The sequence below is a fragment of the Macrobrachium nipponense genome, chromosome 27 (genome assembly GCF_015104395.2).
Source record: "Macrobrachium nipponense isolate FS-2020 chromosome 27, ASM1510439v2, whole genome shotgun sequence".
Taxonomy (NCBI): domain Eukaryota; kingdom Metazoa; phylum Arthropoda; class Malacostraca; order Decapoda; family Palaemonidae; genus Macrobrachium; species Macrobrachium nipponense.
The window spans coordinates 26,684,654-26,698,155 of NC_087216.1; the positions used below are offsets into that span (position 1 = coordinate 26,684,654).

A 13,502-nucleotide genomic window follows, 5' to 3' on the forward strand; every position below is an offset into this window, starting at 1 on the left:
TAGTCATGATAGGAAGAGGGAGTTACGTGATTGATTGATTGCAAGTTATCTGGCGTCACAACTACCAGGGTCACCGACGCCAAGGGAGTTACATGAATTTTCAAAGTATTTTGTATTCAATCTGTATTCGATCCTCTTGTATGTTTACATATTTACCCAATGTTTTTATTGTAGCTCCTCATAAATCATCAATCTTGCCAAGCTCTGAGAGTTCTAAGAACATATCTGAAGTCTTGTACATACCATCTATTACATTAACTTCGAAAGGTAAGAAGTTTGCCTTTACCCTTAAGACTGCCATTCTGTTCCAAGAGCAGTTAAAAAATTTCAGTCCCTTACTGTCAAAATGTATCCTTGACTTATGAAAAATGGTTGGGGTAAAAAGTGAAAGCAGTTTTATTTACATCTGCTAAAGCAGGTATACAAGTAATAATAAAATTTGGCAAGTTATTCTTTGATAACCCCCACATACAACAGAAATAATTACATAAGCAAGGGTCAGTGGCCTGGTTCAAATACCTAATTATCATAAGTATGAATCTAGCATACTTAAGGTGGTGGTAATCATATCCAAAAACAAAATCATTAAAACTGTATACATCTTCACTCTATACTTGGTTAATGGCAACAATAATATAAGCAGCAGTCCTCTATAAGGCCACAGAATATTACCACTGAAGCATCATTTACAATAGTCTGTAGAAACCTTAAGGGCACAAAAAAAAAAAAAAACATTCAGGGTTGCAAAGACTGCAATGATAAAGAATTACAGAATAGTTTTCACTGTTTATTAGACTACAGTTCTATACTACAGTTTCACGTGACTGAAAATTAGCATGAATGATGAATCACAGTTAAAAAAAAGTAAGTTACACCTTCTTTCAACTAAGTCTGGGTCTTCATTATTATTATTATTTATTTATTTTCAATGTCAGGGTCAATATGGTGCATGACCAACGGATATTACAGTATCACATGTGCAAAGAAAACAAAAATGAAATCGTCATTTTGAGCTTAAAAAGAGAAAGTAAAAAACTCATTCATTTATAATTCGAAATTTTTATATCTCTCATAACAATGTACAGCAGACATTCAAACGGCCAGGATGATATTGCGCTCCCACACATTCACACACACATATACATGCGACAAATAAAAATGGGATTAATGATGGACTTACCTATTACAATACCTCTCAAATATAACTTTCAAACCTATTCACAAACAGATATATAAAGATACCTATATCATTACTACAAAAATGAAATAATACCTCACATTCATACCAATTCAACAAGGTATGGGTTAGTGTCCATATCTCATCATCATTCATACACACACCCATGCCATTATGTATATATATATATTATATTTATATATACACATTTCACATGTGATAGCAAAATAACCATAAATCACTTAAGTATTAATCACCTACTTTTTCCAAAATAACCATAAATCACTTAAGTATTAATCACCTACTTTTTCAAAACATTGTGCAATGACACAGTATTAACATTTGTAAAAATGTTATGTCACTGCCTTAAGCATTTCCCTAGAAGGTCAGTCTTGAGAAAGAATATTCAAGTATTAAGGCTTTCTTTCACACATCTAGGGACGCAAAAAAATAAAATACTGCACAGTGACTGGGAGACCACTGCACAATAAACTACATTATTTTCTTCTTTTTTTCATCTCCCCAGTTCACTGGGTCTGAAGACCTATGAAGAGACCCTTCAATTTACTTTCACTGGGGACACAATGAGATGATTAAAGACTTCACCCTTTCTGAATGCAGGACAGCAATTCTAAATAAAATACTCATAATAGAAAAAGTGATATACTTTTAGCTTCACTTCCGTCACCAAGGCAAGGCGGGCAGGCCAATCTTGAGTAGACATTTGACATAAAAGAACAATGAGATGCACATCATTGGAGCATGTTCCTCCATGCCACGGTGCCATCCACTAATAAAGCTCGTCAAAAACAATCCTAACTTTCACTTCCTTTAAGGATCGATAATCTGTTGTTATACTCTACTAAATGGACTAAGACAAAAAAAGAAATGCCCTTAAAGAATTCAAGAGTTTGCATTGTTTTTAACATTTGCTCCTGTCAACATCACGCAGGAAGAAGACAGAAGTGACTCCTAAACAATAATAGGCATTCACTATCTCACACCGCTGAAGAAGAATTTTGACTTCCTCATACAAGACAAACTGATAAGGACAACAATAATGTCATGGGGATATCTAAGTCAAGATATCTCGTGAAAAAACGTACAAGTCAGGAAAAGAATACAGCGGTTTGTATATGTGTTGAGAAGACTTAAAATTGGTCGATGACAGAAAAGAAAGACAGGAAAAGTAACATCCATAAAATTTGCTATTTCTTTTTTTAATTGGGATTGTACTCCCAACATTTTACTAATGACTTGGGATTGTATTCCCAACATTTCACTAATTATTTATTACTGCTTTGACTATACATGGGGAAAGAATTAAATTGTTAAAACACACCTGCCATACACATTATCAACAAGTATACTCCATTACACACAGCTTAACAATATAGCAAAGATTATACAAGAATTTGCTTGGGTTATGTAGGTTAAACACTGAATCTTGCACAAAAAGAAACCAATCACAAAAATTAAAATGACAAAAGACTAAGGAACACTCCTCTTTGCAAAATAACTGACTGTATGATACATAATTACAAGTAAGTCTTACAATTTTCAATTAATATTAACACCAAAATCATATTCCTCAGTATTACCAGTTGCTACAGCATCAACTCAGGACAGACTGCGTAGAACTTCAGCAAAACAAAATAGCAAATTTCCCTTTCACTGAAATAAACTGTATAGATTTTCTAATAAATATCACTAAGGTTCTGTACACAATAAGATGAAGCATTACTAATTTTTTTGTTTTTTTTTTTTGGTTTTTAAAGAGTGGATTTTAAGATTAATTTTTTCTTTTTTCTATTATGTTATTTTGAAACTAAAATAACCAAAAAACAAAATCAGCCAAAACCTTTGATTTCATTCTCCTTCAGAAATAAAGACAATAGATTTTGTTCTTTCTCGAGGTTTTTTTTTTTTATTTACCCTTGTGCCAGTGTTAAAGTTTTCAGCTTTCACTTTATACTCTAAAGTAATAAAAAATATTAAAACCACCTTTCGTTCACTATGCAATAGTTTTTTATTCACCAAACACCACATATAATCACAAAAACTTGCAATGAAAAAAATTTATCCAGTTCAAGAAAAAATAAAAATTGAGACTAAGCAGTGCTCTCCGCAAAGTCATCTTGCCAGGGTGAGCTGCATTAACGATTTGCAAGAATTTTTGACTGGGAAATGACAGAGAAATTTTTCTTCCTTAATTCCTTTTTATCACTGTTGCCAAATCCTTTGGACAAGCGGATACGGTTCAAGTCCTCCATTTCTTTGTCCTTTTATGATTTAAAGAATGGGGATTACCACTAGCTAGCTCCAAGCTGTTCAGGAGAAAGGATATAGTTTTTAACAAACAATGAGAAGTACAAACAATGAGAAGTATATTGCCTTCTGCTGTTATAGGAAATGTGAAATAGCTTCATGTAAATAAAGACAAAAAATTGGTCTCACAAAAGTTTCATGTAGATGTACAAAAAAGGTTACCCTCTGCCTAAATTCTAATCAATCCAAATATTTCATATGGCATGCAGAGTTTATAAGAAATGCAATACAAAAAATTAAAAAATCTACAGAAAATATATTTTACCAAAATGAAAATGCATTTTACTCCAATAAACCATTTCAACATGTAGTTGGTGGATAAAGAGAAAAGGTCAGTTATATTTATCCTTTAAGTATTAAATAAAATGAAAATACTGATAATGAAAATCCACATCATTAAATTAATTAACAAGTTAATCTAGGCACTTAACTTCTATACTTGTACAGCTGAAATATTTGGAAGATAGGTATAAGTATCAGTTTTAAGAGGGAAAAGAATTTCGTGCTCTCAAGAAAAATGTAACTATAAAAATTTCTTCAATATTAAAATTAGCTCTAAGATACATTAATCTTTTGAAATTTTTGGAGGAAAAGTACAAACTCATTTGTAAACGTAAATCACTCATTTTAAAGCAAATAGTCGTCAATTATTTTTATACAGTGGAACCTCGGTTTTCATACGTAATCTGTTCCAGAAAGTCCCACAAGTCCAAAACGTACAAAATCCGAAACAATAATTCCCAAAAATAACAAAAATACATTTTATAGGGAATAAACAGTTTTACATACGAAAACAATGGAAAGTAAATGTACATAAATAACTGATGGAATGAATAAATGATCACTTAACAACATCACCTTTATGGAAGACACATTAGTGTACGGAAGACGGAGAGGTATTTCCCTCCAGAAGGATTTCAGGTATCAAGGACCTAACTGGGGTTACCTCTTTTTGTTTTTTACTGGCACAATCTGAGGTTACTTCCCTTCTTCGATTTTTACTGACACTAGGACCAGCTTGAGTCACTGGACCCCTGTCACACAACAACACACTCCAGAGACATTTGTTTCTGGCATTTCTTTAAAATTTGCCTAAAGTTAAACATGGCACTGTCATTAAAGATGTTGGAGATACGGCTTACAACATCTTGTTGGGATGATAATTCTCCACAAATTTTTTTACATAACTCTACTTTGCAAACATGTCCTTATTCAACGAAGTATGCACATCATGTATGCCTGTTCGCTTTCTGAATTTATCAAACCAGCCTCTGCTGGCCTTAAATTCACCAACAGAGTTTGATGTAGGCATTTTCTCACAGAGATTGGCATGCAACACCCGCTAACACTTTGCTACAAGGTCTTTCTTAAATTCTAGTGTTTCTTACCCTTTTTTTTTACATGAGAGCTACTACTTAAAGACTTTCTTTGTCCCCATGATGGCTTAATTTAGTAGTCGCACTCAAATAAAAAAAGCACAAAAAGGGCAAAAACAATGAACACAAGCAGAATGGGTCATGAGAAAACACAGGATGCTTTTTGTTTGGGCAATGTATGAGGTCTAGTCATGTGGTGGGCCCTGGAAGGAGCGTTTCCTAGTGTACGAAATCCGAAAATTCCATCAGAAAAAGTATAAAAAAGGATTCATACGAAAACTGACGTTCCACTGTATTTTATCTTTAAGTAATCAAAATCCATAAATTTTTAACCAGAGTAATTCATAAAACCATCAATTTCCTTCCTAATAATATATTATTGCTATGATATTTATGCCACATAAGTGGCGCTGGCTTTCTATCCTAGTAAATTATGATTAATGTGAAAAAGTAACTCTTGAAACTTCTCAACTAATGCACAATACAATAACAGCTATGAGTTCATTCCAGTTTAATCTGTTGGTATCTATGCACTCTAGCGAGTATTACAAGCACTGAAATAAAGTCTAATGATGCAAATTGTGTTTAAAATGCCTTTAAATGTAAAAAAGGTGTATCATTCAAGGAATGAACCCAAGTAAATGCAGAAAAAAAGAAGAAAAAAGAATATCCGTCACAGGGAAAGGGTAGGAAACTAACTCTGAAAGAGAAAAATTCACACACTTAAAGTACAGAAATATACTGAAAACAAACCTTCTCTTCCAATCACCTTCATCCAAGCCCTCAGAGTTGTTTCTGTGTCCCTTGGGTCGCTGCAGGTTGGGGAGTGGTTCCAGCTGCTGCCGCAGTGGACGCTGCCTTTTGCTTCAGCATCGTCCAGTCAAAAGTGTAGTCGTACTGGTGATGGAGTGTGCGGAACAATATGCGGAACAACTGACGCAGGTACATGTAGTCTGGAGCCTCATCAAATCGTAATCCTCGGCAATAGTTGAGATACATAGCAAACTCAGCAGGGAAGCCCTACAGAAAAATATGGTTCAAATATTTCAAAAGAAATTCAAAGCAGTAATGGTTACTTTCACACTAAAGATCACAAGTAAAACCACCTAATCTACTAGTAAGTGTACACTCAATTTCTGTGGTCAGCTTGTGTATCATTTCTTAATCCAGGAATGAGTGTTCACCCACATTAATTTGGAATGTGCAAGGTTTATAAAAGGACAAGTACCTTTTACCTTTGCTTTACAGTAGGTACTTACTAATTACTTTAAAAGTGTTAATTAATGACATCTGATATTAGCAAAAGCTTCACCTACCCTAATACAGAAATCTGATAAAGGACATTTTCAGTTATTGAACACCCCAAACCACCAAAGGCTGCTACTTCTCCAAAGAAAAAAAAAAAAAAAAAAAAAAAAAAAAAAAAAAGCCTGCAAGATGTTAACATGGGCATGGCATACTGTAGATGGTACTACAGGTTCTTTACCAGTATCAGTATACCTCTCCTTAGGCTCCTGATGCACTGCTTTCCTCCTTTTAAATTTAAATTGGTTACTTCCGACGAAGCTGTCTACCTTCTTTACGTATACCTTGTCACAACTCGTACCTCTCATCTACGAACAAAAGCTTTTGGCCGATGCTTGAAATTCTAGAAATGTGACTCTTTGGTCTTGTTAAAACTAATCTATATTTATATAATATTAAGACTAAGTTACAATATTTAGTTTACTATGGTTAAATTGCTATCATAATAAATTTACATGTTAATTCGTAACCATATTTTCTAACATAATGGAATATTATACTAAATAATTTTTGAACTGAATTTTTTTTATCAAAATACGTACTTTTGGTACTAGAGAATTCAGCTGTTTGGGTTCATTAACTTGCAAAGTCCAATATCTGATTCTTACTGTTAAGAAATTCAAACAGAAAATTTCCTATTTCAAATACCTACTGACAAACTCTTACTTACCTTGCAGAGAGACTCAACAGGAGTGGACATTTTCTTTTCACTAATTTTCTCATACTTCTGTTTTTTAGTGGCAGCCTTAAGACCTTGCCAGGGCAAGGATCCTCGATTGAAGTACATCAATACATAGCCAAGTGACTCCATGTCATCTCGCCGACTGTAAATATACAAAAGTCGAAACTTGTAATTGCAAATTAAAAAAAAAAATGGGGGCAGGAGCATTGAAAAAATTCTAATAAGATTTCCAAGAACCAGAAAACACTCTACTACTAATAATATGGAGAGCGATATGAACTTGAAATTCTAAGTATTGTATTATCCAAGGGCTTCAACAACCTATCATTGCTAAATGTTACCACAAAACATCAGGGCCAATCTTCTCTACACATTTTAACAGTGAAGACCATATTTTACCTTTGCTCTATACCCAGATGTGCATTGATAGATGCATAACGAGCAGTACCAGTGAGGTTTTTATCTTCTCGATACGGTATGTGCGCTCTTGATCGGTTATCCCTGTACTTCTTCGCCAAACCAAAATCAATGAGGAACAGCTTGTTGCAATGGCGACCAATACCCATAAGGAAATTATCTGAAAAAAGATTTTTCATAATTGCCAACACTGTACATAATCATAAATATGGAAGATGTCACAGAAGTCCATATCATACCCTTATAAAACTTCACCTGTCCCCTACTGACAAACTTGTGACAAGGTATAATCAACAGTTCATGAATCCTGATTATCCAAATCTTCCGCACTGGCCTCAAACTCTTGACAACTCGACTGCAAAAAGGGCATTCAAGTATGCTTGTTAGAATCTGGTTTACTTTATGAAAATGGTGTTGCACCGTCCTTCAAGTGTCTGGTAAACAGTTTCAGTATATCCTATTATATAATTTGACAAACACACATGAAAAGCATAATTTTGTACAAAACAGCCTACCTTCTTCAAGAGATGAATTCTTAATGTGCCTTTATTTGTTTCTATGGCTAGAAGAGGATAAGAAGAATGCTAGAACTCTACTATGGATATAAGATCACTAACCAATTTCTCCTTCATTTTCACGATGTCCCTTTTGGGTCATCTCTCAAAAACTTTTAATTTTGAGAGTAGTATACACAAGCTGATGTTCCAAAGGTTATTTGATCTTGGACTTCAGTTTATATCTTTGATAGCAACATGACTGCAGGCCTTGAAATAAGATACAGTAGTACAGTAGGTGGATTATAATATTTGTCAACACTTAATTACTCCACCCTAATGTAAAATTATGTGTCTTTAGCTTCAAATATGAAACAGAATCCTCTTTATAATATTTTTTCATATTTACCAGGCCAGACAATTTTTATGTCAAGTCCCATTTACTATAAAACATTTTAGAAACATATGACTTCTTTAACAAGAATAAATTCCTGGGGTTCAGTAGTTCCACATTTGGCTAAGAATCATTCTTTAGGTCCCCTCTAGCACATTTATATGATGATTGCCGGGATAGCGGGACGGGATATGACCATGGATTTATTATCAAGAGTATTCACTTTCCCTTGAATATGATGAAACATTATTACAGCTCCAAGTCCAACCTATAATTTACTTAGCAGTATACAAATCTAAACTGATGTATAACCTCCTTATGGAAGCAGGAACTAAAGTAATTGTCCTAAATCTCAGTCAACCTCAAATTTATCACATAAAGGCCAAGTGAGACTGTGACACCTGGTGGTATTTAATATGGGTGAAAGGCTTGGTGACAGAAAGTAAATACTAGAGACCAAAGTTAAAATAGCCCTTCCTGATGAAAGGGTAATAGCAAGGTCTAATCTATTATATGACACCAACTTGGATGGTATGAGAAAGAAGCTAATGAAGATCACACTTAATGTGGTCCAGGACAAAGCCCGGATGCCTAAAACCTTGAGAAAAGGCAGGGTGACAAAAATGTAGTTTTCTTTTCTAAAGCAGCCACTCAAGAAACAGTAAATTATACTCTGTAAATACTAATTCCTAATGTCTGCAAAGGGTAATAGTACAACCTACCTGGCTTAATATCTCTATGAATGAAGTTCTTGTTATGAATAAATTCTATACGGCCAATCATCTGGTCTGCTAACATTAATACAGTCTTCATGGTGAACCGACGACTACAAAAATTGAAGAGATCTTCCAAAGATGGTCCCAATAAGTCCATAACTAATATGTTATACTGTTGTTCTTGCCCAAACCATCTGGAAAAAAAGTAAAACATTATATTACAAAAACTACAATTTACAATGCATTAGAGTTTATGTAATGAGAAATTTCAAAATTTTCTCTTGAGTCAAGTTATTTTTAATCCTAGAATAGAGGACTTTCTTTAACAAGATCACTAGTTTCAACATTTCTATTGAACACCAACTTGCCATCAGTCATGCAAAGGACTTTGGCTTCAATACCTGAACTTGACTTGAATTCACGATGACAAACTCTATCCATGACAAATCTCCCCAACCAAATCTTTAAAAAAATTACCATAATACCTGTTCAGGTACGTAATTCTTTTTTTCAAATGACAGGGCAGTTTTGATCTGATATTTCCTGGTCTTTAAACTTTGCATACAAGCTAAGGTTGAAATGTGTAGGGTACTTTCTTATATATCAATAATAATTTCTATTATACAAAATATGCTTACAATTTAAAGCTCTTGCAGAAGCATACTAATTACATATATCTGACTACTCACCGCTCCCATCCTCAAAGCAAAATTCTACTGCCTCCTACATGACTTTCATATTCTAATACGGTATCATCAACATTTCACTTCAACTCACTTTCACATCTGTCTCAGATTCAAATCCCTAAATCCTCTCTACCAAAGTACTATTTCACTCTTCTGCAAACATATACATATACCAATCTGTTCATAGACCAAGATGAGAGGAAAAACGTGTGTGTTTCCTTAAAAACCATGATAGTATTAGAGAGAGAGAGAGAGAGAGAGAGAGAGAGAGAGAGAGAGAGAGAGAGAGAGAGAGAGATATTTGATACATCAAAATGATGCAATAGTCATATGGTTGAAGTGGGCACTTGATAGCCACTTCCAACTTCCCCTGCACTACATTAAATTTGCTTTCAGTGACCAATTATGTGAGAACTGCATTCTCCTTGGCAAATTTCTGTTAACAATGCAAATAGTTGCTATATTTATTGTGCCTGTTTTTCTTCCCTCAACTTTCAAGATTACCTTTTAATCTCTATTCTGTATGACCAGTTTATAGAGATTTCTATTTTTTATAAACAAGATTTTGCCAATAAAAAATCGTCTCTTTCCCCCTAAGGGTTAAATTCCCAGCACAACTGAACCCATGTACGACCACTGTTTGCAAGAGCATGTAACAGTCACATGAAATCTACAAAAGTAAATTTTAAATACTTCAAATAATTTATAGTAGTAGTAATTAATTTTGATAATGCTTTATAAGGAAATGTTCAGATAAAAGAATAAAGTTAAGATGAAACATCAGTGATGCAATATTTTAACAAAAGCAACAGCTTCAAAGGGATGAACACAATGCTGAATGAAGTGATTTTAAGTGGGTGCTTGCAGGCAGTATTTAAATGGTTTTAATAAAAAAAAAAAAATTTCTGCAGTTTCCTTTGATCTATTAAAATTTCTCACTAATCATAAGACATCATTGTAACCCTTTCCAATATAACAGTGAAACTGCCCAACAGATTGACAGCCACACACTCCCATGAAGCATTTTTACGAGTTAGGTATGTCGTACTCTTAAATGGAAAGCATACTACTCAATGTTCAAGTTGTTTTTTTTTTTTTTTTTTTTTTTAATCCAAAAAGCTCTGCTTTAAGAATTACAAACCTGGCTATTGCTTACAAATATTTAGCTTCAAGGTAACAAGCCTCTCTTTATTTCCAAACACTGACAACCTACATTTCTATGCAGTTAAAAATCCATTTTCACTAACCTCATACTCCCATTGAAAATGTTCAAACGTGAACATGGAAGAACCTCTTCCCTGAGCATGATACATTGTTCTCCCACACATCATTGGAGGGTACTGACTAATTAGATCCATACTGGTCTAAATTACTAAATCAATATCGCTGCAGCGGAATCAATACCTGGCTTCGGTTGTGTCCATAATAGATGTCATAATACTGAATATGAAATTATCTAAACATTTCATTTCTTTTTAACCTCATGGAGAAAACCACTGAAGTAAACGGTGAATTATTATTGAAATGAGGATCATAATATGAAATACAAAAGACTTCTGGGTGTAATTAGGAAAGCACAACTACTATACACTGTTTTTTTTCCATCTTCCCATCTGCCTGTGGTGTTTGCGCATGATAACGCTGCATCCGGGGCTTTAAATAATATCTTATTTCGAATATTAACCGTGTAATTTGCATACAGTAAATTATTAAAACACTTTGCAGTTGAAAATGTACCCCCAGATATCCTTTTATTTACCTAAAACTTACACATAGTGTAACTATTTAAAGCCCGGGACGCAGTCTTTACCATGCGAAAACACCACAGACGGATGGACAGATGGAAAAAAAGTATAGTATACAGAATTTTAAAAAACTTTTCCTCAAACCAATGTAAATAGCTGATTCTTTGTATTCAGTACATTCTCCTGTATATTGTTTGAGAGTAGTATGAGTAAGTGACAAAAGGTAGGTTCAAGACATAAGAGAGCATGAGACTAAACATTAGTTTCTGGTTGCAGTGACCCGGTAGTCAAAAGCTGTTGCCTTAATGAGATTAGAGACCAGTATGGTGTGGGGAGTCATATACTGGAGCTAAATGGATACGCATCACATGCCGGAAATAAGTGCCAGTATTTTTATTTTTACTCTCAAAACAATGCCCATTTGAGTGAACGAAGCACTTGTTGAATAGGTCATACAGTGCCAACTGTAAAGTATCCAGGTTCCTTAGTACTTTCTCTTAAATGTTCTTTTGTTACTACAGCCGATTTTTTTTTTTTTTTTTTTCATTAACCACAGTCCTTTTTGTTGTTTATGATTTTGATTAGTTATATACGGCTTTCAATCATATTACTGAGCTCTTAGAATTCAACAAATGGGCATTATTTCCTAAACTTTTCTCTGGTTTACAGAGCTTTTGTGAAAAGTTGTCAAAATCAAGCTATAAAAATAAAGTGAAATGTAACTTATTACTAGTTGGTTACGATTTTGTTGTTACACTACTATCTTGTATTGAACTGCGAAGTTCTGTTTATAAAGTAAAAAGTTTTCCTTATACCCTAAAACTGTAGAAATGTTACCGTTTGTTGAAAAAAGTTAATTGTTTATTGTTTTATTTTTTTTACTAATCATAACTTTTTAACTATATATTTGTTACTACTTACTGTTTTACATGTTCAGTTCACTGCTTCTCTATGGAAGCTTGCTAGACAAGTTCATGGCAAATATAATCATTACTTGAGAGAGAGAGAGAGAGAGAGAGAGAGAGAGAAGAGAGAGAGAGAGAGAAGAGAGAGAGAGAGAGAGAGAGAGAGAGAGAGACTGTACTGTAATATGCTTATCACAAACATAATACACCCACCACTTTTTTATAGTGCTGTTAATTTTTGAAAATCAAAAGTTACATTGAACCTATGTTGCACAATCACGAGTGAAAAACCTCACATTCCAACCATCCAAAAACAATCACTGTAGCATCATCAACCTTCTTGAACTCTCAAATACAAACTAGACCTATGACCATACAGATTACGGTATATTAGCAGCAGTAGCAATGAACGGAATATCCCGTTACTGTGACCTTATGTGGGGAATACCAACTCCTTACCTTGGAGAATCTTGTAAAACTTTACTCTCATACAGAAGTTGTGGATGCCTAGCTTTCATGGCTTCCAATTTGATTGCGACCTCCTGCAAAAAGAAAATATACATATATGAATAAATAAAACCCCTACTACTTTATAGGTTGGAAGCAAGTTCAAGAAGTTAGATAAACATCAACCATATGACCACAATGATACAAAAAATAAACTTCCATATTTCAATTGTGTAGTATATTTTCATTAAAATAGTACAGCAACCCTGTTTTATATGTCATGTATACTGTAGTGTGATACGTAGTGTATGCATTAAGAAAAACATTCAACACTGAGGGGCTGTAATTACAGGCAGTCCCCGAGTTACGTCAGGTTCGGGTTACGTCATTCTGGACTTACGGCGTTTGCTTCATGGCACTGTTAACCACAATTTTTCAGTGCTGTAAGTGGATTTACGGTGCTGTAACCCAGATTTACGGCACTGTAACCCGGACTTATGGCACTGTAACTGCTGTTAAGTGCTACTTATTCCCATTATAATTATGATGATTCTGGTTAATGTGATTTTCGGCTTAGAGCACCCTGTCTGGAACAGTCCCCCCAACGTAACCCGGGGACTGCCTGTATTACAGTTCAGTATTGAAACCACTACCTCATTATCTCATTATCTAGCCCCCAATAACTAAGGTATTCCCGCAACTATGGGATTTGTGGTTCACTTCAACAAATGAACTCTCAATATACTAGTCGAAGGTAGGGTTTTTGGAATAAGATCTCACAATAGTACATATTTGATTATTTATAGTTTATAGTATAGTACTGGTCTTCA

The 13,502-nt window shown here is 34.2% G+C and overlaps 1 protein-coding gene and 1 pseudogene across 2 annotated transcripts; one reads left to right on the forward strand and one right to left on the reverse strand.

Moving 5' to 3' along the window:
- The window catches only part of LOC135200966 (casein kinase I-like), a 123,366-nt pseudogene that overhangs the window by 41,845 nt on the left and 68,019 nt on the right, over positions 1-13,502 (forward strand).
- LOC135200964 (casein kinase I) lies at positions 775-12,733 on the reverse strand. 2 transcript variants are annotated; one of them, XM_064229742.1, is made up of 6 exons: positions 12,658-12,733; positions 8,896-9,083; positions 7,268-7,445; positions 6,857-7,010; positions 5,635-5,901; positions 775-3,504 (listed from the first exon to the last, which is right to left on the reverse strand). In XM_064229742.1, exons 2-5 carry the CDS (start codon positions 9,044-9,046, stop codon positions 5,665-5,667), a joined length of 720 nt encoding a protein of 239 aa, XP_064085812.1. In that variant the 5' UTR covers positions 9,047-9,083; positions 12,658-12,733; the 3' UTR covers positions 775-3,504; positions 5,635-5,664. The 2 variants fall into 2 exon arrangements, with proteins under 2 accessions (XP_064085812.1, XP_064085811.1); XM_064229741.1 differs by lacking the exon at positions 12,658-12,733 and having other exon boundaries at positions 5,651-5,901.